At 39.3% G+C, this 25,332-nt stretch overlaps 1 protein-coding gene across 1 annotated transcript in view; it reads left to right on the forward strand.

The window, feature by feature from the left end:
- The window catches only part of SORCS3 (sortilin related VPS10 domain containing receptor 3), a 716,202-nt gene that overhangs the window by 545,249 nt on the left and 145,621 nt on the right, over positions 1-25,332 (forward strand). The window contains exon 7 of the mRNA XM_087725809.1: positions 9,560-9,678. Within this exon, the coding sequence (XP_087581935.1) occupies positions 9,560-9,678 (119 nt within the window). The remainder of the gene's footprint in view (positions 1-9,559; positions 9,679-25,332) is intronic.

The raw sequence follows: 25,332 nt of genomic DNA on the forward strand, positions 1-25,332 counted from the left end.
ATAGATATAGATATAGATATAGATATAGATATAGATATAGAGATAGAGATAGAGATAGAGATAGATAGATAGATAGATAGATAGATAGATAGATAGATAGATAGATAGATAGATAGATAGATAGATAGATAGATAGATAGATAGATATATATATATATATATATATATATATATATATATATATATATATATATATATATATAAATTTTTTTATTTTTTATTTTTTTTTACAACCCCCGGTATGCCCAAATATGGGAGGAAGATCACTACTTCCATTCTCTGTCCTTCGGCTTGTCACAAGAGACCATCCAGGCAGAAACCCAATATTTTTACTGTTGCCTTTTTGTTACATTTTGTTGTATTTGTGCTGATAAATAAATAAAGGGAGACTAGTATAGATCTATTTCAAGCTATTTAGCTCTCATCAGCTAGCCATACCCTTACTGGGAATTATATTATTTATAAATGACATAAATATTAAATATTATAAATACTATAAAATATAAAGCAGGCAATCCTGCTTACTTAATAGAATCTGTTTTTTCATTTAATCTTTATGAAGTATTTAATTTTGCTTTCCTCAGTAACACTTATATTTCTCTCTTATAAAACAGCTTAATCTCTTATTTCAATAGTTATTTAATATAGCAGCTGTCTTCGACATTTGTCCCTTTGTAGGATTTTCTTTTTTAATCATAGAGATCAAAACGCCATTCCCATTTCTCTGATGGTCTTTTTATGTTGGGAGAGAAAAAAAAATGTGGTTCATTGGTGGCTATGAGCTGATCTCTTTTCTCCTTCTTTGTTTGGTAAAATGGTTCTTATTTGCTTCATGGATTCTGAGCTGCAGGAAGTGCCCCTTTCATTTCCTTATTGAATCTGATTGTTATTAGACATGCTACTTTTATTTCTTCATTTGTTGTTTCTTGCAGACCTACATGTTGCATTTGCACTAGGAAATGTATGCTAAATTGCTTTTATGACTGTAGGTGGATGCTTGCATGTTTAAAGGATGTTTACACACTGTTTCATTATACTATATTTATAAAATAAATATATAGGGTGACCAGACGTCACGCATTTGGCGGGACAGGCATGACTTTTTATCATTTTTCCCGCGTCCCGCCCGGTTCTCAAAAAACCCCGTTTTATTTTGGGGCTCGCTGGCTGCCCCGCCCATCAGCTGCCGCTAGCTCACTCGTTAGTTCCCCCATCTATTTCTAAAAATCTAAGCCAGCCCAGCCTGCCGCTCACTGATTGGACTGGACTCCAGCCAATCAGTGAGGTGACTGGGATGGAAAATGCGGCGGGCTTAAAGTTTTCCATCCCAGCCAGCTCACTGATTGGCTGGAGTCTGCTTAGCACGCCGCATGAGTCGCATGAGTCTCCATTTCATTTCGCCTTTGCGGCCGTTTGCTTTGTTTTGCTGCTTCACTGGTGAGTAAACCGGGAATTAGTAACCTGCGTGGGGTTAGTGCCGCCGCCCTCCTCCCCTTCCCTGTGTGTGAGAAAGGCACCCGCTCGCCAGCTCGCGCCAGCCCGCTCACCCTTGGGCTCCGGGGGCAGCACCTTCCCAGCTGCGCTGCTGCCACGCTGCTTCCTTTGTGCCCTGCGGAGTTTTCCCTGTGTCTGCCAGGTCGTGCCCGTCCTGTGTGCGAGAAACTCCGCAGGGCGCGAAGGAAGGCGCTGGGGAAGAGCTGCCCCGGGAGTCCAAGGGTGGGCGGGCAGACTGGTGAGCGGACGCCGTTCCCTGTGTCTCCCAGGTTGCGCCCGTCCTGTGTGCGAGAAAAGTGCCCGCTTGCCAGCCCACGCCAGCCCGCTCACCCTTGGGCTCCGGGGGCAGCACCTTCCCAGCTCTGCCGCTGCCACGCTGCTTCTTTCGCGCCCTGCGGAGTTTTCCCTGTGTCTGCCAGGTCGCGCCCATCCCCTCTCAAAAGGATTTGTCCCGCTTCCTCCTCTTCTTCTTCCTCCACCTCCTCCTCCTCCCCATCCATGGTGGCAGCCACAGGATGGGGCGGCGGCGAGAGAGAGAGGGCGAGAGAGAGAGGGTTCCATCCCGCGAGGAGACGCCCACCGAGCTGCGGGTCCCCCCGCCGCCTTCTTTCCCTCGTGGTCGCTTCTCTTCTTTCGATTCGTGGTCGCTTCCCACCCCTGGCGGCGCCTTGCTTCCCACCATCCCGCCATCGCCCAGCCGCCGCCACCGCCTCCCCTTCCTCCCTCCCTCCCCCTCGGACTCCTCTTCCCGCCCCGCTGCCTCGGCTTGGAAGGGCCGGGAGAGCGAGAGAGAGAGAGAATGGGGGAATCTCTCGGGGCTCGCCGGAGCGCTGCTCCTTTCCCAGAGCGAGGGTGGCGCAGGGAAGACAATCCGCCGGAGGAACCTTCCGAAGTGGAGGCAGCGGTGGCGGCTGGGCGTGCGCTGCTCTTTCCCTCTGCGCCCTGGTGCTCTCCGTTCCCAAGCAGCCCCATCCTCTCCTCCTCCCTCGGTCCTTCCCGCTGCCTCACCAAAATCTCGCTCTCCCTCCCCCCACTTCAGCCGCTGCTGGCCATCGCCCAGCCGCCGCAGCCGCCTTCCCTTCCTCCCTCCCTCCCCCTCGGATTCCTCTTCCTGCCTCCGCCGCCTCGGCTTGGAAGGGCCGGGAGAGTGAGAGAGAGAGAGAGAGAGAGAATGGGGGAATTTCTCGGGGCTTGCCAGAGCGCTGCTCCTTTTCCAGAGCAGAGAGAGAGAAGGAAAGAAGGGGGGAGAGAAAACTGGGTGCCCGAGCCCTTTCCCCACATCCCTATGCAGCGGGGAAAGCTCGCTGCTTCTGCAGCAGCCACCCGAGGCCGAGACGGAATTCCCCTCTGCCAGTGCTGGGCAGCAAAGCTGAGATGTTAACCTCACTCCCTCTTCTTGCAGCACACCCCGATGTGAAAAACGCTGAGATCCCGCGTACTTGGGGCTGCTGCCATGTCCAGGAGGCTCAGCTGGTCTGAGTAGGCAGGGCAGGGGTAACGCGGTGCCCAACTCAGGTGCTCCAAGCAGAGGGGGAGCCGCCCCCTCTGCCAGCGCTGGGCAGCAAAGCTGAGATGTTAAGGGAGCTCCAGGATGACTGAGAATCCCCCGTGTTATTCCAGATAGGATAGAATATTGCCTTTTCCACTTTCTCCACTCCCCCCAATGGCGGTTAAGAATCGGCAAAAATTTGGGGCGTGTGTCCGCGGGAGAAAGAAAAGAAAGGAAAAGGAAAGAAAGGAAAAGAAAGGAAAAAAAGAGAAGAAAAGGTCTTTTTCTCTCCCACGGTTGTTTCTGCGGGGCCGCTTGGAGGCGTTTTCCCCACGCCGCATGCGCGCGCGCTCCTTTAAAGTTGCGGGGAGAAAGCGAGAGGTGAACCCCACTTCTCTCCAACGTGTCTGAAGCACGTAGGGGAATCGCTGCCCCACTCAGGTTTCAACTTCGGGGGAGTGACCGAGCGAAGGAGAGGAGAAGAGGGGAGAAAAAGGGGTTTGTTTTAGAGTTGATAAAGCTTTAAGAGTTTGGCGGCGAGAGGATTCTGAATGGATCCCGAATGATCGGGACTCGAAACAGCTCTATTACGTCCTGCTTTTTGTGGGGGGAAAGAGAGAGAAAGAGGGAGAGGGAAAAAGTTTTGGGAACGGCTGTAGCCTTCCTCATCTGGATCCTGGAGCGAAGCGCGGAGAACAACACAAAAAAAGTGTTGGGTTGGGTTTTTTTTGGATACTCTGATTTTTGTCTCTCTTGTTACTGTTTTCAATTCAATTCTTTTTTTCCCCAGTCTTTTTAAAAAACTGAACGCTTCTACCTCCACCTCTCCTTCACCGTCTGCCCTGAGGAGTTTTGGAGTGGAGGGGAGGAAGAGGGTTTGAGGCGCGGGGATGGAGGTGGTTGCCGCCGAGTCCCCCCGCCTGGGTTCTGGCGGAGAAAAGAGGATGGGGGTGGGGTGGGTGGGTGGGGGATCAGCTGGCCAAGACGGCATAATCCCCCGCTTTCCAAGCTCGCAAACAGCACGGGTCTCTCCAACTCTTTCTTGCCCTAAGTATTTTACACTGAGGTTTTTAGCTCCAGCATCCCTGTTTTTAAAATGCTGAAGACCCATCCTGATCCCTCCAATGACGTTCCAGATAATGAAATATGCAGGGCATGTTGTAGTAAAAAAAAAATTTGCCAATTATCATGGTTGAAACAGGATCTGAATTGTAGAACTCCAATTTGCTTGGCATAATGTTTAAAGGACTTTGATTTGAAGAGAAGAGATTTCAGAGGAAGAAATGGCTGTGGCTTCAGAGGAACAAGTGGCAGGCTCAAGTTACATGAGCTCGCCATATGTCATACCTACATGCTTGCAAATTCTTTTACTTATTGGACCAAAGACCCAGCTAGGAAAAATGATAACACATGGAATCCTTTAGTGAATGTTATGCAGCAGTATGTGTATCAAAAGCATAGATTTAAAGGAGCTTAGTAGAAATGTGCTGTAGTACTAATGCAAATCAAAAGCAGAAGAATTTATGCTTGAGGATCTTTACTATTTTCAGCCTCTTCCCTCTTCAGGCTTCAGAATTTAAGGAAAGAGAGAGAGAGAGAAAGAGGGATTGTGTGCACAGGAGGGAGGATTTTCTAAAAGTCCCATTGAATGGAGAGGAGGGGAGAGAGAGAGAGAGAGGAAGTGTGTGCACAGGAGTGGGGATTTTCTAAAAGTCCCATTGAATCCAGAGGAGGGGAGAGAGAAAGAGAGAGAGAGAGAGAAAGAGGGAGTGTGTGCACAGGAGTGGGGATTTTCTAAAAGTCCCATTGAATCCAGAGGAGGGGAGAGAGAGAGAGAAAGAGGGAGTGTGTGCACAGGAGTGGGGATTTTCTAAAAGTCCCATTGAATCCAGAGGAGGGGAGAGAGAGAGAGAAAGAGGGAGTGTGTGCACAGGAGTGGGGATTTTCTAAAAGTCCCATTGAATCCAGATGAGGGGAGAGAGAGAGAGAGAGAAAGAGGGAGTGTGTGCACAGGAGTGGGGATTTTCTGAAAATCCCATTGAATCCAGAGGAGGGGAGAGAGAAAGAAAGAGGGAGTGTGTGAGGATGGGGGATTTCCTAAACCCCATTGAATCCAGGGGAGGGAAGAGAGAAAGAAATAGGGAGTGTGTGAGGTGGGGGGATTTCCTAAACCCCATTGAATCCAGAGGAGGGAAGAGAGAAAGAAAGAAAGAGGGAGTGTGTGAGGTGGGGGGGATTTCCTAAACCCCATTGAATCCAGAAGAGGGAAGAGAGAAAGAAAGAGGGAGTGTGTGAGGTGGGGGGATTTCCTAAACCCCATTGAATCCAGAGGAGGGAAGAGAGAAAGAAAGAGGGAGTGTGTGAGGATGGGGGATTTCCTAAACCCCATTGAATCCAGAGGAGGGAAGAGAGAAAGAAAGAGGGAGTGTGTGAGGTGGGGGGATTTCCTAAAGCCCATTGAATCTAGAAGAGGGAAGAGAGAAAGAAAGAGGGAGTGTGTGAGGATGGGGGATTTCCTAAACCCCATTGACTCCAGAGGAGGGAAGAGAGAAAGAAAGAGGGAGTGTGTGAGGTGGGTGGATTTCCTAAAACCCATTGAATCCAGGGGAGGGAAGAGAGAAAGAAAGAGGGAGTGTGTGAGGTGGGGGGGATTTCCTAAACCTCATTGAATTCACAGGAGGGAAGAGAGAAAGAAAGAGGGAGTGTGTGAGGTGGGGGGGATTTCCTAAACCCCATTGAATCCAGAGGAGGGAAGAGAGAAAGAAAGAGGGAGTGTGTGAGGATGGGGGATTTCCTAAACCCCATTGACTCCATAGGAGGGAAGAGAGAAAGAAAGAGGGAGTGTGTGAGGTGGGTGGATTTCCTAAAACCCATTGAATCCAGGGGAGGGAAGACAGAAAGAAAGAGGGAGTGTGTGAGGTGGGGGGGATTTCCTAAACCTCATTGAATCCACAGGAGGGAAGAGAGAAAGAAAGAGGGAGTGTGTGAGGTGGGGGGATTTCCTAAACCCCATTGAATCCAGAGGAGGGAAGAGAGAGGGGGGGGAGTGTGTGAGGATGGGGGATTTCCTAAACCCCATTGAATCCAGAGGAGGGAAGAGAGAAAGAAAGAGGGAGTGTGTGAGGTGGGGGGATTTCCTAAACCCCATTGAATCCAGAGGAGGGAAGAGAGAAAGAAAGAGGGAATGTGTAAGGTGGGGGGATTTCCTAAACCCCATTGAATCCAGAGGAGGGAAGAGAGAAAGAAAGAGGAAGTGTGTGAGGTGGGGGGATTTCCTAAACCCCATTGAATCCAGAAGAGGGAAGAGAGAAAGAAAGAGGGAGTGTATGAGGTGGGGGGATTTCCTAAACCCCATTGAATCCAGAGGAAGGAAGAGAGAAAGAAGGAGGGAGTGTGTGAGGATGGGGGATTTCCTAAACCCCATTGACTCCAGAGGAGGGAAGAGAGAAAGAAAGAGGGAGTGTGTGAGGTGGGGGGATTTCCTAAAACCCATTGAATCCAGGGGAGGGAAGAGAGAAAGAAAGAGGGAGTGTGTGAGGTGGGGGGATTTCCTAAACCTCATTGAATCCAGAGGAGGGAAGAGAGAGGGGGGGAGTGTGTGAGGATGGGGGATTTCCTAAACCCCATTGAATCCAGAGGAGGGAAGAGAGAAAGAAAGAGGGAGTGTGTGAGGTGGGGGGATTTCCTAAACCCCATTGAATCCAGAGGAGAGAAGAGAGAAAGAAAGAGGGAATGTGTAAGGTGGGGGGGATTTCCTAAACCCCATTGAATCCAGAGGAGGGAAGAGAGAAAGAAAGAGGAAGTGTGTGAGGTGGGGGGATTTCCTAAACCCCATTGAATCCAGAGGAGGGAACAGAGAAAGAAAGAGGGAGTGTGTGAGGTGGGGGGATTTCCTAAACCCCATTGAATCCAGAGGAGGAGTGTGTGTGTATTTGTGTGTGTGTGTGTGAGTGTGTGTGTGTGTGTGTGTGTGTGTGTGTGAGAGAGAGAGAGAGAGAGAGAGAGAGACTATCACTAAGTGTTGTAGCTTATGATTCTTGATGAATGTATTGTATTGTATTTTATTTATGTAGACAAATTCCTTGTGTGTCCAATCACACTTGGGTAATAAACGATTCTACTCTACTCTACTCTACTCTACTCTACTCTACTCTACTCTACTCTACTCTACTCTACTCTACTCTACTCTACTCATTTCTATTTCAATTCTAATAAGGAATTTAGCTTCTCTCTCTTGAAAATGTAAGCTAGCATAATGCAAGCTAGCTTTAGCTTTCAAACAGTTCATTTAGTGACCAAAGTTACAACGGCATTGAAAAAAGTGACTGATGACCATTTTTCACACTTAGCGACCGTTGAAGCATCCTCATGGTCACATGATCAAAATTTTGATGTTTGGCAACAGATTCATATTTATGATGCTTTCAGTGTCCTGAGCCCCCCCCCCCCCGTCAATGGTGTCCCTCTTTACCAATCTGAAAATCTGGTTACCTTAGGTATATATTCCTGAATGAATAGATGAGATATAAGCTTAAATAAGGAAAAAAGATGGAAAAGAAGTCTGAGGAAGTAGAATTTGTCCCATGTCCCTGTGAAAAATAAGAAGGTATCTTTAGATTGGATTTTTAGTGAAAATATGCCAGAATGATACAGAATGATACTCCTATGCAGTATCGAATATTTTCATATATTATTGATAACAAATCCAAATTTAGCCCAGTCTCTATCAGTTTAGTGCTTAAATCTTTGAGTCACATTTTAAGAAACTATGGTAAACTAATTTTATATCATAATCGTTGAACTATGGATAACATATGGTGGATAGTTCCATAAATTCTAGATACAAGAAATTACCCTTTTAATACCTAATTGCTGCAGTAGTATATATGAATGTGTGTATGCATGTATTTATGTACTGATATATAAATAGTAAATTTATCTCAGACTCTATTATGTTCAGTGAAGAATTAATTATTATTTATTCTTGTAATAGGATCCAGTCTGGGTCAATCTGGTTATTGTAATGCCTAATTCTTATAAGATCAAGAAGAAATACAATACAATTGATATGTATTTGTAATGACACTTTGCTTTATAGTCTGATCATCAACATCTAAAATAATGATTTTTAAATCATATAATTAAACTGTGTATGTTTGCTGCTCAGTCTTTTATGATTATGTAGCTAGATTCCTCAGAAAAATCATAATCTGCATAGTTGAACCCAACAAACTTCTGACAACTAATGTAATTTAAAAATATGTTTATTGTTGCATTTTAGAATAATGAAAAGTCAGTAAGAATGATGGTGTTAAATCTTGCTAATAGTATCTTTTGATGGACACTACAATGTATCGGTGGAGTTAGAGATAGTTGTTTCCTAGAAGATGGAAAGTCTCTGGGTTCCACCACAAAACCGCGGTCGACTAAAGCGTGTGTCACTAAAGCGCGGTGACAAAACCACGCCGTCAAAACCGTGCGACAACAGCGCACCGACAACAGTGCGCCGACAGAAGCGCGCTGTAACATAACCCTAAAAATAACCCTAAACCTAACCCTAAACCTAACTAAACCTAACCCTAACCCTAATCCTAACCCTAACCCTAACCCTAACCCTAAACCTAAACCTAAACCTAACCCTAAACCTTACCTTAAGTTAAATCGCGCTTCTGTCGGCGCGCTGTTGTCGGCGCGCTGTTGTCGGGCGCTTTTGACATCGCGGTTTTAGCGCCACGGTGTTGTCGGCGCGCTTTTGACTTTCGCGGTTATGTCGTGCCACGAAGTCTCTGAACTTAAGCAATGAATAGTGCAAGACTATATAGATACAATTTTTGCCTTTGTGGATAAGAAGCTTGGATATTCAGCATAAATGAAATGTATGAAAAAACATTAATTGCATTGTAACATTGCATTGTACTTTTGAGGATAAAACAAAATGCTGAATGATTTGTAATAGGAATTGAAATGAAATACACCCAATATTGTGATGCAAAGTCCTGTTAACCTATCATAAGTCACAGGCTTTAACAGATGAATGCAGTGGACATAGAAAAGTAGTTTGATTTGCTTAAAGTGGCATCAGAAAAAGCATTACCTTCTGGAGTTTCTTAGACTGCTTTGGAGCACTTTATAGTTCTTGCAAGGTAAAAATACTTAAATAAATGCTTATGCGTGCCAAAATGTCTCACTGTTCAGTGAAGAGGAGAAAAGAATCTCTCACCACCTCATTTACCTTTAAAGCAAATTAATCCTACTTCTATTCCCAGGCCTTATCCAGCAAAATTTCAGTAAGACTTTTTAATTAAAAAAAGAGCAGGGAATTTACTTTTCACCTACACCTAAAACTGATTTTAAAAAAAAATGATATGGATGCATTGCTCAGGCAATACCTAATTGGGAGCTTAAAAATGGAAGAAAGAAAACAGTGATTTCAGAAATAGGCGATAGAATGGCATGGTCAACATGAAAAAATAAGGAGTATGAACTTGGCCATGGCAAAATATATAATATTTGCTTTATTTCCATAACAAATTGTCGGTCAATGTTTTTTCATACAAGGTTATCTTTTTCATACAGATGCCCATTATATAACTTGCAGGATTCAAGAATGTTCAGAGACCACCAGGAATGGACCTTTTTTGGACTCCATTGATACAAGTTCACTTGTTGTCCAAGATGAATATATCTTTATTCAGGTATGTCTACACACCGTGGCATATTTGTATGAGAGAATTTCTTCTAGTTATCAAAATGGTACCTAACTAGGAAGTAATTTAATTCTGTGTGGAAATCATCTTTGTTAAAGAATCAAGGATATTGACCATGTTTTCAAAACAAGATAAACCTTTATTGACAAAAAGTGATAAGAGCCAGTTGTTTTTCATGTTTTTAATAAAGGAACATCTAATATATTCTCAAAATGCTTATCTTAATATTGAGAACTAAATTATCTATACCTCAATACATGTAATGTTTTATTTCTCTATTTTTATTTGTATCAATAATTTATGGCAAAATGAATGTGGTACACTACTGATCTTGGTTTTCCCTTTTCCCATGTTTAAAAAATGTTTTCTGCTACATCTATGTTTTATTTAGTTGTGGGCGTTGTAACAATCAGTCTCTTAAATTATGGCAGGTTAAGTTAAAAACATACATGGAAAAGATGACTAGAATTCTGTTTTATTGTTGTAGGATATATTAACAGAATCTGAAAAGTCTGACAGCATTGCCCCTGCTTCTTCTTAGACCAAAAACAATTCTGGGAGTTTATCTTAAGCATCTTTCTGAGCCCTTTTTCTTATTCAGGGCTCAGTTGATGTTTATTAAATTGCTCTTTCGTTCCTTTTTCAAGGTTATGACAATACTCCCCTGATAACTGTCCAAGCAATATAAATAGATATATATGGTAATTTTATTGTTCATTTATTATTCAATATAAAATATCAAGATAATAGAATGTTAAATATTAAGGACATCCATCTTTGCATTTAGAAAAATGGACATTTAGAGACTACTCAATTGACAGACTGTCTTTAGATATAGGGAAACCAGGTGCATACAAGTCCCCTTCAGGAAGTGAGAGGAGCTGAATTCCAACTCGCAAAGCATCCCTGACCTGCTTTTGAGTTGCCATAGGAAAGGGGAGGATGGGAAACTGATGAAACCACATGGCAGCAAAAGACAGATGCACATTCCAGACTTATCTCTCTCAAGGCTTTATCCCAGAGTTACTTATAGCAGCCCGGAGGGCAGTGACCTCTACAACCCATCAAATTGCCCCACTGGCAAATGTGGCTGATGACACACGCTAGGGGTAGGGGGAAAACAGGGTAATGATTGGGACCATAAATTATGTGGGGTCAGAGCGGGAATGTGCCCGGATGAAGTTCCTAATAAATAACTGGATTTCTTTGAAGCTTGGTTCAAGGCTCATGATTTAATTAGAGTATCAGTTGGAACCCTGACAACATGTTTCATAATTATATACTGTAATACAATTATGACATAAAATGCCATATTTTTCGGAGTATAAGACGCACCAAGATTTTGAAGAGGCAAATTTTAAGAAAAGTTATTGCACTCTGCAGACGTCCCAAAAATGGCCTGCTTTTCGTGAAAACAGGCCTGGTTTGTTTTTGTTTTTTTAAGGGCATGAATAGCCTTTAGGAGGCTTGTAGAGTGCTCCTCCTCAGGAGATGCCCCCCAAAAACGAATAAAAAAGGCCCATTTGTCACAAAACTGCGCCCATTTTTGCCAAAAAAAAGGCACATGCATAGCCTTTAGGAGACTTATAGAGTGCTCCTAGGGGCTGGGGGGAGCAAAATTGAGCAAAAAATGGCCCCCTTTTTAGCTCATTTCTGCCCTCCCCAGTCCCCAAGAGCACTCTGAAAGTCTCCTAAAGGCTATGCACGGCCATTTTGGTAAAGGGAATGGGGTTTCAGGAGGCAAAAGATTCTGTATTCAGTGTACAAGACACACCCAGATTTTTAGCCTCTTTTTGAGGGAAAAAGGTGCATCTTATACTCCGAAAAATACAGTATATGTGAAGAAAAGATAAAATTCAGGAAATGAAATAAAATATATCCGGTTTGTTTAATGAAGTTATAAGTAGGGATATTCAAAATCATTTTTTTCTCAATTATGCACTAATCTGGCAATAGCAATAGCACTTAGACCTATATGCCACTTCATAGTGATTAACAACACTTTCTAAGCAGTTTACAGAGTTAGCATATTGCACCCTGAAATCTGGATCCTCATTTTACCAACCTTGGAAGAATGGAAGGTTGATTCAACTTTTAGCCAGTCAGATTATGTTTTGGAACAGAAATTATTTTCCAGTTTCCAATTATAGTTTGACTCCAGAACACTTTGAATTGATTCCTGCTCCAAAAGATTTATTTTCAGGAAACAATTGAACTATTTTTGAAATGTCCCTATTCCAGAAGAAAGTGAACATTATTTTATAGGCAGACTAGAATTCAGTTGCTGATACATCCTCACTTATGGAAACTCACTTACCGATATTAGCTTCTCTCCTGAATACATCCAACTTCACAGCTTTCTAAGGGTAGGAAACATGAACTGAAACTCCCTATGTAAGTTCCTATTAATTTCTGAAGAAAAGGCTAACCAATGGATGTACACTGGTAAGAATCAAGATTAGTTCAAAGGTTGCAGCATGCATATAAAAGAGTCCCTGCAGCAAGATGGATAGCAAATAATGCCCCAACACTGGAAGTTTTTAAGAAGATGTTGGATAGCCATCTGTCTGAAACGGTATAGGGTTTCCTGCCTAGGCAGGAGGTTGTACTAGAAGACCTCCAAGGTACCTTACAACTCTGCTTTTGTATTGTATTGTATTGTATATGTGTGTGTGTATATCTATCTATCTATCATCTATCTATCTATCTATCTATCTATCTATCTATCTATCTATCTATTTATCTAATTATCTAAAGGTCCCTTCCAACTCTGCTATTGTATTATTGTATTATATTTTTAAAAAGGCAAAATACAAATGTCATTACTTCTACACGATAGCTATATTTAATGCATCAATGTCCTTAAATTATAAACCTTTTGAATGCTATGAAAAACATAATCCATTATATATGTTCTTCCCCCATTTCTAACTCACCGTAAAACATTGGTGATCATCCAGTTGCTGAACTACAGATGTCAGAGTTTTTCAGTATTCGCCATCCTGGCCCTTGATCAATTTGTTTATGGAGTGTACTGGTCTTTATTTGCAGTGATCTTATAAATGTGCCTAGTACTACTTTCTGGAAGTAGAAAGCTAGGTTAGATGAGGATATGGCAGAAGTAATTCAACAAAGAATTCTATAACTTTTTCTCACATTTAGAACACATGATTGTCTAAATCAGCCTTCTCCATTATGTTGATCCCCTTCATATGTTGAACTTCAACTACTGTAATACTAGTCATCATTTCTGGAGGATAGGTGAAACCTTCTTAAAGACAGGTCCTATTTTTCATTCTGAAGTTAAGCAACAAATATCAGACATTTTGCACCAGATTGACAGGATAATCATTCATTTGCACTGGTTGGCATTCATCAGAAACAAAATGCTTGGGGCTCAAAATCTTTGCTGCTATTTTTTAAAAAGCAATGAATAAAGGTTTGTACTATTGTTTTACAGTTACTGTTACAGAATATTTTTATATCTGTTGTTTAGAACATGAAAGTTTAGATTAAGATTTTAAAATGTACAAAAGTCACACAATCCATTCATCTTTCTATGCCAAGAAAGGCCTGTATGTTATACCCTTGCTTGTATGGTTCATCAGAAAAATATTCAACCAGAATTTCAGTTTTATTTGAATTAGAGTAAAACTTGAGGATAATCTTGGAATGTCAGTGTATGCTCTATAGAATTATCCACATACTTGAGAAAAGTAGATTCCTTGGTGATCAAAGGCATCTATAAGAACAGAGGAAGATAATCACAGCCCTGCAGATATTGTTGAACTTAATTCCTGTCAAATCTAGCTAGTATAACTAAAACACAGAGTTTATGGAATGTGTCATCGAAAAATATCGGGAGGGACATATATTTCCCCTCTGTATTAGACTGTAATAATCCAAGTAACACATGATAAGAGCAGATTATGTTAAAGCATCAATGCTTCTAATACATAAATTGTCAACTCACAGTTTTCTATAGTCATACTGCCTGCAGTTACCATGCAACTTCCAAGAAATATTCATGTCTTTATACAGTTTTTGAAGGCCTGTAAAAGTTATTCACTGGCCACTTTCTTCTTTTTTCTAGTAAAACTATCAGGGTTTCTTTATATCTCCCAGCAATCTTTCTACAAAAAGAATAGTATGCACATGATATATGGGAGTATTCTTTCCTGAATCCAATCACACAACTGGCACACATCTTAGAACAAGAAATGCAGTCTATGCATGATATAAACTGTAATATTTTAAAAATGTGGACTACAATATTTTTAAAATGTTGACCGTTATAGAAAAGCTATTACTCACAGTTTTGCCCCCTATCTTACTATAGTTTTTATTCAGAACAAAAGTATAGGAGTTGAATACATTTCAAGAATTATTATGGAATAGTAATGCATTTATTATAGTCATTAACTAGCATTTTATATATTTGTAATTTTTACAAAGCTCAAATTTATATACAGATATATCAAAATAAGATTTATAGAGTATTTACCATTAAATAGTATATTTAATAATATTAATAGAAATAAAATGCTTCAAACTGCAAGACACTGTAAGTACAAGTAGTAGAATATTAAAACTAAATTAGAAAACTGCTTTGCAAATGAAATACTAGGATATTAAAATTATTAAACTGAAGGAAATAATGCAACACTTCCGAAGAAACTCATCATAGAAGAATTTAAACTCATTGCAAGGAAAGTTATGAGGGTAGGATGCACATTGCTATAGAAAGGATAACAAAGGAGCATTTGAGCTAGAATCGTAGATTCTTTCAGCTCATGGGGAAAAGTTTGCACTTTAAAAAGAATATTGTTATAACTCCACTTCAATATTCAGAGGGCAAGACATTAAACAAACTAAGAAACAGCTTTTGTCAGTTATGAACCTTCTGGATCTTGGTTTTCCATAAAGAAATAACAACAACTAGAAGGATTGTGATGGTCAAGGGTGTTATCAAAGCTTGAATCAGACATAGAGTCAGCAAATTCAGACCTTAGATTCCAATGGGATCATTCCAGCTTCTAAATAAAGCATTGTATTCCAGATATAGCAAGATATATGAAATAACACTTTTATGAATCTCTTTGAAACTGTCATCTCCCTGGCATGTAGCTGGTATCACTCCACTGGTCCTTATGGAGGCAGTTAAAAGGACAGAATAAGTAACATTAAATTTTGGAGAGTCATTGAATTTTGCAATACCAGATTCTTGTCTGCTTTCCTTTAGTATGAAAAAGGCCTATTATGCCCCTGCATTCCTGCTGACCCTGTCATAAATAGATTTTAATGTATTCAAGCCAAATTCTAAAGTTTATCAGTGTGGGATTCTTCTTTGGTAAATATGATGACAGACTTTGCATAAATATTAAGACCAAGAAAGGCCAGAATGCAGCTTTTTTCACTCCTTTCTCAAAGGAAATATCAGTAGAGACATAGCAAGTACTTGGGTAAGACTTTTTGTGCAAATTTCCAATTAAACAAAATAGCCCTTGAATGGTTGAATGGATGAATTACCTTTTACCAAACTTATCTTTAATTAATAGAAAGATGGTGTATTTGGGGTCTTGCCATTTCCATTTGGCCTTAATTGCCATTTTCAGTTATGGGGAAGTTAATGTCTTTATTTAAGTTATCAAAACACCAAGGTTTTGTTGTCTCTTGACAATCCAAAGCAGCCAGTGGTCTTTAAGGTACAGATTTAAGGTCTATGTAAAGATCAAGCAATTAAAAGGTAAAAAAATGAAGTTAGCTTTGTATGTACGTACATATGTACCTACCTACCTACCTACCTACCTACCTACCTACCTACCTACCTACCTACCTACCTACCTACAGAGAGAGAGAGAGAGAGAGAGAGAGAGAGAGAGAGAGAGAGAGAGAGAGAGAGAGAGAGAGAGAGAGAGACATAGAAGAGATAGCTTCACTTCTTTTTGTGCTCTTTCTGCTGCTGATTTTCCTTTCATATTCCAGGTGCCTCAAGCATGGAAGATGCTCCCAACATATTTAAAGGTCTTGGACTATTCCATGTAATTTCCATTAATCTCTCACCTACTGTACATCTCTTTGAAAAGACATGGTCTTTATTTTTCTGTAATTTATGGTTAGGCTTTCCTCAACATAATAGAAAGAAAAATTTGAAACCATCTTATAAATCTACTAAACCTGTCAAAAAGACTGCCATATCATCAGTATTCAGAAAGTTGACTATAGATCGAGTTTCTTATGGTTAGCATATAAGGATAAATCTTTTTATTGGTTAAGGATTATGCCACAAAGTTAACATAAATATTGAACAAAAAGAAAGCTAATATGCTTTCTAACTTGATCTTTTTTGGGGGTAGGAATCTAATCAAGCAAATCTTTGAGATTATTATTACATCTAAGGGACCTGAGCAGTGCAAAATGGATTTAGATGAAATTGAACTGATTTATTTATCCAAAGTAAGAAGACCACCTAATTCATCTAAGTGAAACCACTTAGGTAGCTTCAAATATCTTCAGTCAAATTCGAGGTAATATGGAAGCATGGGAAAGAAAAGAAAGAAAGAAAAAGAAAGAAAGAAAGAAAGAAAGACCTGTTTTTGTCTTCTTGATTGTTTATGCTGTCTATCACTCTACCTTTCTTGTCTCTCCCACCTCCTATTATCTACATACTACTAGAACTCTAATCTTATAACTTTTAACTGGAAAAAACAATGCATTACAATTGGCAACAATTTTTGAATCAAGGTACCCCAAATGGACTAACTTACATAATACATCCAAAATTGAGGAAATGAAATTTGAAAAATTCTGGCTGCTTAAGCATTGCTGAGCTGCTGCTGCTATAGCCACATGTTGATCATTTTGAACATTCTGTGACAGTTTCCTAGCCACTCTTGCAGTCCCTTGTTTTCTCTTCCACTCAGCAGCAACCACTTACTTGCATACTGGGAAGGGAAGAGAAAGGGATATTAGCCACTGATGAATCCTATTGGAATTTGTTAATCACCAATATCTATATATCTACTCGTTGGCTTCCAGTTTGGGCGTTGCCTGAAGGAGCTGTTTCTTTTTTAGCAGCTCCAGCCCCGAGGCTGCATTAAGCTGTCTAAACAGCATCCATCAGCTGTTTGACAGATTGATTACCTCTCCTTTAGAAGGAGAGGTGAGAAGCTGGGCTTGGGAAGTGCCCCACTAACCTCCCCCAGGAGATAAATCCGGGGTGTGGAATGTGTGAGCCTCCCTACAACCCAGCGAACTCCGCACCCCGGATTTTTTCTGTCTTTTTGCAGAACGAAGGGATATGTCCACCCCTTGCTCAATGATTGATTTACACCTGAATCCAACACAGGCAACCAAATACTGGAGAACTTCCAATTGTATGTATTAGACTTTAACTCCATTCTTCTAAAAATTCCTTCTAATTAACTACGTGGCAGAAAGACAAAGATGGCGCCGAAGAGTTTTGTAGGTGGGGTTGTGCTGTGATGTTACAGACTTTCACAGAGCTCAAACTATTATAGAGCTCAAGATCATTTAAAGATCATTAAATCAGCAGTGATTTATTAGCAAACTACAGAGTAATAACTGAACAAGCAGCTTGCCTGGATTTATTAATTGGGTGCAAGATAAGATTAACTGAGGAAACGGCTTCTAAGCAAATTAAACCACCTATCAGCTCGAAGAGCGCAGGGAGTTCACCTGCTCCAACAACTAATTACAGTCATTGCTGCCCCCCCTCAACCCTCCCTCCTGCTGGGAAACCTTTGACTCAAGAAATATTGCAAAAAGTATTAAATGATGCTTTAAAAGATCATGCAGCCACGATGGAAATTAAAATACAGGAAAAGATTTCTGTTGCTTTCAAGGAGATATCGGAAGAAGTCTTGGATTGGGTCCAGATCCGTAATCAAGAAATTAGAGATGATATTTTAGATGCTTTTAAATGCTTATCTGGCTATGTATCAGGAATGGAGGATAAACTGGAAGATCTTAGTGATTCTAATATTAACCTAGTAATGAAAATGGATGTGGTTCAAGGCAAGGTTGATGATGCAGAAAATGAAATTATAATGTTGCAATATAGACAGATGGAATTTGCTTTAAGAATAAGGGGCCTTAAAGAGAAAAACCAAGAAAATCTGAAGGAGATTTTCTCAGAAGCCTTTGATTAACTGATGGGATGGCCAGGAGGGGACTTTGACTGGCAAATTGACAAGATACATTGTGTTAATTCATGGTTTGCCAGACAGAAACAACTTCCAAGGGACATTGTGGTGTATTTTGCCATTTGGTCCTATAAAACCAAGTTGCAAATTGGGGGCCAGGAGGTGATAGTTCTGAAGGAAATACCACCCAAAATATTGAGATCTAGAAAAGACTATGCCTTCTTAGTGGATGAACTCAAAAACTGTCAGTTACAATTCAGATGGGAAGCTCCAGCCAGATTAGTGGTCAACTAACTCAGTATGGAAGGCTAAAGATTTTTACAGCAATATACTGAAGGCTGGACATCCCCCCCTCCAGGACCTAGAGAAAGAGAGCAAGAAGGACAGAACAGACAGCAAGATACCCAAAGATCATTGTTGGTGGACCAAGTTCGGATACCTCTGCTGGAACTAGAAGGAGCAAAGGAGCAAAGACAAACCCATGTGGTCACTAGGCGTATGGAACAAGAGTTAAGGAAGGAACAAGTTTTGCAACAAACTTATGCAACAGCTAAAGAAGCTACAGATTCCAGCTCAGAAGTGGTGGGAGAAGCCAGGCCGAAAGCCAAACTACAGGATTTCCAGACGGCTCTTTAAAAAGCTTCAGGGAGCTAAAGAAGACAATTAAATTTTTAACTTGGAACGTCAATGGCTTAAATTCACCACAGAAAAGGAATAAAATATACCATTATCTGAAACAATTTAAGAATGATATAATTTGCCTACAAGAGTCACATATTAGAACAACTGACCAGAAATATTTGATGAATGCAAGACTTGGACAACACTTTGTAGCCTCTGCCTCAGTGAAGAAAAACAGTATAGTTATATACCTAAGAAAGGACATGAAAGCCGAACTAATTGAAGCAGACTCCCAAGGAAGATATGTTGCAATAGAACTTGCATTAGAAGGGAAAAAGATACTTTTAATGGGAATATATGCTCCCAATCAACAACAAGACAAATTTTACAAAATGCTCCATACTAAATTAATACAATAGGACTATAGATCTTGCATATTAATGGGTGACTGGAATGGAGTTTTGAACACTAAGAAAGATAAGAAGGGTCTCCTGCAAAACATCCAAACGCGAGCGAAACTACGTAAGTCTTTTTTTGATATGATGGATAATATGGAGCTAAGAGATATCTGGCGAGAAAGAAATGCAAGAGAACAGGACTTTACATTTTTTTCTGATAGACATCAATCTTTTTCCAGGATTGATTTCATATTAACAACAACTGAGTTGCTTTCTAGGGTAAAGAAGACGAAGATATATTCCAGAGCCTTAACAGATCATAACCCGGTTTGGATTGAATTGGAATTTGGGAGGGAATCTAGAAGGTGTTGGAGATTAAATGAAAATTTATTTAGATATGAGAAAAATGTTAATGAATGTAAAAAACTGTTGAGAGAATATTTTGTTTTTAACATGAATAAGGGTACATCTATGGAAATGGTTTGGGATGCAAGTAAAGTGTACATGCGAGGAGTCCTAATAAATTTAAATAAATTATATAGACGAAGACAGGGGAAAAAAAGAAAGGAACTAGACGAAGAGATTAGGAAGAAAGAACAGTAGTTAATACTAAACCCAGGAGATAAGAAGATTAAAGATGCAATTACCCTATTACGAGCACAATTTAATATGCTGATGTCAGATCAGGTGGCTACTAATTTGTTATATGCAAAACATAATACTTTCTGTAATGCAAATAAACCAGGTAGATGGCTAGCATATTTGACCAGGAAGAAACAGAAATCTCGTAATATACCGAAAATATATTATAAAGGGAAAGAGGTTTATCAACAGGATATGATTCAAAAGGCCTTCCTTGAATTTTTTACAGGATTGTACAGGGGTGATAAAATACAAGGCTTAGATATAGATAGATGCTTGGACAAAGAAAAAATACCAATAGTCAAGGAGGAGCAGAGGGGGAGATTGAATCAACCATTAAACTTGGGGGAAATCCTCCAGGTAATTAAACAGCTAAAGGCTGGGAAAGCACCAGGTACAGATGGTCTGACAGTGGTTTATTACAAAAACTTACAATTAGAAATGGTAGAACCCCTTAAGGAATTATTTAATAAAATCCAAGTGGAAGGAAAGGTACCTCCATCTTGGAAGACAGCTTTCATTTCTTTGATACCTAAAGAAGATCAAGATCTTAGTCAACCAAAAAATTATAGACCTATATCATTACTCAATATAGATTATAAAAATTTTACAAAAATATTAGCGAATAGGTTAATGTTGGTTACTCAGCAACTGATTCATAATGATCAAACTGGTTTTATACAAGGGAGACAAATGAGAAGTAATGTAAGACAAATTGTTAATATACTGGAATATTTGGGAAAGAATAACCAAATCCCTGCAGTGCTTATATTTCTAGATGCCGAGAAAGCCTTTGATCGAGTGAATTGGCAATTTTTAATTAAAACAAGGCAAAAGATGCAAATTGGTGAGTATTTTCTACAGTCAATCAAAGCAATATATCAGGAACAAACAGCACAAATTATAGTCAATGGAAGTTTAACAGAACCATTTAAAATCGAGAAAGGTACAAGATAGGGTTACCCCCTATCTCCATTATTGTTTATTATAACCTTGGAATTATTGCTGAATAAAATACGGGGGTCAGATGATTTACAGGGAATCAAGATCAGGCATCAAGAATATAGACTACGGGCCTTTGCGGATGACTTGGTTATAACTTTAATCCAACCAGGGAAATCTATCAAAGTTTTAATGAATATGATTAATCAATATGGCCAAGTATCTGGGTTTAAAATAAACCTAGGGAAAACAAAGATGTTAGTTAAAAATATGAACACTAATCAAAGGGAAGATTTAGAAAAAATAACAGGATGTGAAATAGTTAAAAAGGTTAAATATCTAGGAGTTTACATCTCAACCTCAAATGGGAAAATATATAAGTATAATTATGAGCCACTATGGCATAGTATACAGGCAGAGATGAAAATTGGGAAAAACTACAATTATCTATGCTGGGAAGAATAGCAGCACTGAAAATGAATGTCTTGCCTAAGTTCCTATTTCTTTTTCAAATGATACCAATACTTAAAAAAGACAAATTTGCTTGAATGGCAGAAGGGTATTAACAAATTTGTATGGGCAGGGAAAAAGCCAAGAATAAAACTTAAAATAATGCAAGATGTACGTGAGAGAGGAGGCTTGAAAAATGCCAAATTAAAACTATACTACGAAGCAGTAGTTTTATCAATAATCAGTGACTGGATCAATTCAACAGAGGATAGAATACTTAATATTGAAGGGATGACTTGGTATATGGTTGGCATGCTTATCTGATATATGACAAGAAGGTGGATAAGAATTTTAAAAGTCATATTTTAAGGAATGCTCTATTGCGTGTCTGGAAAAAAAATCAATATAAACTAAATGATAAGATACCTATGTGGGCAATTCCCAGACATGCAATAGAGAATGTAAGTATAGCACAAAAACAGGATGTAACCACATTTAGACAACTTCTTACTATAGAAAGAAGTGTATTACAGTTAAAACTCTTGAATATACTAAAAGAGGAAAAGGCAATCCAAACATGGTTTCAGTATGGACAGTTACAGGCCAGATGGAAACAAGATCAGAAAATTGGTGTTATGCAAAATGAGGACAATCTACTAAAACAAATTAGGGATCAAAGCCAAATGCATATAAAAAGCTTATATAATGTATTAATAGAAATGGATTCTGAAACAGAATTAGTTATAGACTGTATGATAAAGTGGCACAAAATTTTGAACAACCAATAATGCTGGATACATGGGAAAAGATATGGGTAAGAAATGTAAAATTCACACAAGCCCAAAATCTGAGAGAGAATTTTTATAAGATGTTTTATATATGGCATTTAGATCCTAAAAAAAATGACTTGCATGTATCCAAATTTACAACCTAAATGCTGGAGATGTGATTGTGTTGATGCTACATATTACCATATATGGTGGACTTGTAAAAAGGTTAAAGCATTCTGGATAAAAATATGGTGGATTATGCAAAATATTTTTTAAAAGAGGATAAAGTTTACTCCTCAGTTATTCTTGTTAGGTATAACTACTGATTGTACTGTTATAGAGACTAACTTGATTTTGTACTTAATAACGGCAGCAAGACTGTTGGTGGCGCAATACTGGAAGAAGGAAGATTTGCCTACTATTCAAGAATTAAAAGTAACAAACTTAGCAGAGATGGCTAAAATATCAGCATATCTTAAGGATCACTCAGATGAGAAATATAAAATGGACTGGAGAAAGGTGGATTGATTACATTCAAAATAAATACGGGACTAAGAATTTTCAGATAGTTTATGACTAAAAAAGCGAGGAATGAGATAATCTGTTTAGAGTTAGCCTAACAAAAGAGGAGTTTAAGCACAAATGAAAGATGATACTAACTCTCTTTTAGTTTATTGTAGAATATGCTTGTTAAAGATTTATACCCTGTATTTGTTCTGGGAAGCCGGGGGGGGGGAGGTTGGGGGGGTTGGGTTTGGGCGGGGAGGATGGGGGAGGGGAAGTAAATATTTGTAAAAGCTTTTTTAAAATTTTCAATTAAAAAATATCTAGATATCTACTCTTTGTCATGAGTCATGATTTCTAAAGGCAGCCTTGAAAAGATCAAATCAATAAAGTCTGACCCAACTGCTTCCCCATTTTAGCTTTAAGAAATAAATATAGGTCTTTCGTTTCACTTAACCTTGTGTGTATATTGGGTCTGCATTATAGATCAGACCAATGATATTCATCTGTATCAACTATACTATATTTACATAGAAAATAGAAATAATGTGGAACATACATAAATATTGTATAACTTTCTTAAATTTATTTAATATAGTTGAATATCTTCACCCTGATATAAAATGTTGTATTGTCCCAGTACATGTGCTCATATGTGCCTTCATATATATAGCTTAACTCACAGCTATTATGTTTTAATATAAATTGAACCGCTCATTTATTTTTAACTTCTTCCTCCTTAGTGCCAATTGACTTTTATCTTTGTGAACAATGCTGACAAGGAATCTTTGGCAGCACTGCAGGGGTCAGCTCCCTGAGATTTTTATTGAACCAATCATTTAAAGCTTATAATGAAAGTAATAGAAGGAATACATTTCTGGGATGAACATGATGTCAGCTATTTTATTGGCAAATAATGACTGATAATGTTGATCTACATATTATGGAAAGGGAAACTCATTACTCCTTTTCCCTAAATTCCAACGAGATTTGAGATTATGCAAACAGAAGCTTATTTTTTTAAAGCAAAGATACTTTAAAGATATATGAACAATATTCAAACGGGTATTCCTTATTTGCTTTTTTGCAAATTCCCCAATCTCTATCACTGTTTGTTCTAAACTAAGCCAAGTATTATTGGATTTGGTACCTGAAGCAAAACATCTGCTGGCAAAAACATGTTAACTTTAAGTCCTCCTGCTTCTGGGGGCTTTTATTTCTGCTATTCTTTTTATACTCTGTCTTTCTTTTACTGTCTTCCTCTCCTACTCCTATTTTGTTTTATAGAGATAAAATATATGCATAAAGTGATATAAGATTACCTAAAAAGCCTACATTGTTCTCTTCCTGACGTTCTTCATTAAAATGATTAAATGTAAACAGCTTTCTCCATTAAAAAACAGGTGTATTTGTTTTTGTGGGTCCTGCAGTGAAAGTTTCACTGATTTCTTTCTATGGCTGTGTATAATTGTTTAGGGCAGCAGTAACCACTGGGAAGAAAAGATAAGAATGTTGTTTAATTAGTCAATCGGCACACAAGTAGGTTGCATATTAAATAACATTACTAGTACTCCGTGAATTATAACCACAATTGAATCCAGAATTTCCATTGCTAGGTCATAAACCAAGATGCCATTGTCTGCACTGTTAACATTAATAATTCACAGGTTGTTTAAATGAGTACCCACCTCAATCTTAGACACTCTGGGCTTGTTCCTAAGTAAGTTAAGTTGCTTCTAACTCCCTCCACGTTTGGCAGGGTAGCCAAAAGAGCAGCGATGACAAGAAATAGATGGCTGGGGGAGAGTTGGAGTCCTCTTATCTTATTGAGGAACCATGCAGCTCTGGGGTTGCTTGCCATGCTTTGGCAGTTCCTATCTAGCCAAGTTCCAGGTGCATTTAGACTCACCACCCTGCCCTTGGACACCCATACCACCCTGTGCTTCACCAACTGATGTTCACCATTTTTTTGCTTCTACTGCCAGTGAGGTATGCTCTTTGCTGCTTTTGGTCTTTTTTTTTTAATACTAGGAAGCCTAGATCCACCAAGAACTTTTTGCAAAGGGCTTTTTGAATTCTGCAGCTTTTCTTTTCTTTTGTAATGCAAAACCAATCTTACCCTGGCCCTGTAGTAAGATCAGGTAGGCCTCATCCACAGTGAGAGGAAGAAGCTGGTGGTAGGGAGAGAAAAGGGAATAAATGGAAGCAGGAGATAGTTGGGTGGGAGAGTTGAAGCACCCCTGAGGTGGTCATAAGTGCAGACAGATTGCTAAGCGCCTGAATTTTGATCATATCACCATAGAGCTCTGCTCTAAATACACTCTAAATACACTTGAAAACTAAATTAAATATTTGAACAACTTCATCTGTTTTGGCTCACATCATAATTGTCATATAAATCACTCAACCTCATTGAAGTATTACCGGTATTCAGTTTTGGATACATCCTTGATGAGTAATGTGACTCTCCTTGAGATATTCTTCTCAGTTTATTCTGTCTAAATTGTACTGTTACTTTAAATATTGTTAATGTAACTATAAAGAAGACTATTGTGCTTTTGTTTGATTTGCTATTGATTAGGAAGAGTTCATTTTTGTGAACAATAAAGTACAGCACAAATATGGCATGATATGAAGATGGACAAGAAAAATGGGGTAGTGTGTGTGGGAGGGAACAAGAGAGATGACAAACACAATTTGAAAAAAGAAGTGGTGCCAATTGGCCAAATTCCCAATTAAACTCATTAAATGGAATGTCAACAGTCCCCCCCCCACATTCTTACAGATTAATGAGTCCATCAGTAAGCAGAGGGAAAGAAAGGGAGAACACAAACCCAGCTAATTTTGGGTTAAGCATGATGAATGAGCACAGGGGAAATAATTAAATGACATTAATCAAATATGAAATAAAGGGTAGGGGGCTGGGAGCTGCAATAATATCCAGAATTCAGTGTAAGCAAGTTTGCTTATATGAAAACTTCATTAAAATAAATTAAAAGTGATTCTTCCCAACTCCATCACTAACCAGAGAGCTTTAATAAAGTTTTTGATAATTTTCTGTGATATATATTACCATGGAGGTCAATCATGGAAAGACTACTTTATTTCCTTGCTGAGACAAGCACCATATCAGCTAAAGCTTTATTTTAT

Source organism: Thamnophis sirtalis, unplaced genomic scaffold (assembly GCF_051295495.1).
Source record: "Thamnophis sirtalis isolate CommonGarterSnake01/CBP01778 unplaced genomic scaffold, rThaSir2_p1.2 scaffold_11, whole genome shotgun sequence".
Lineage (NCBI taxonomy): Eukaryota > Metazoa > Chordata > Lepidosauria > Squamata > Natricidae > Thamnophis > Thamnophis sirtalis.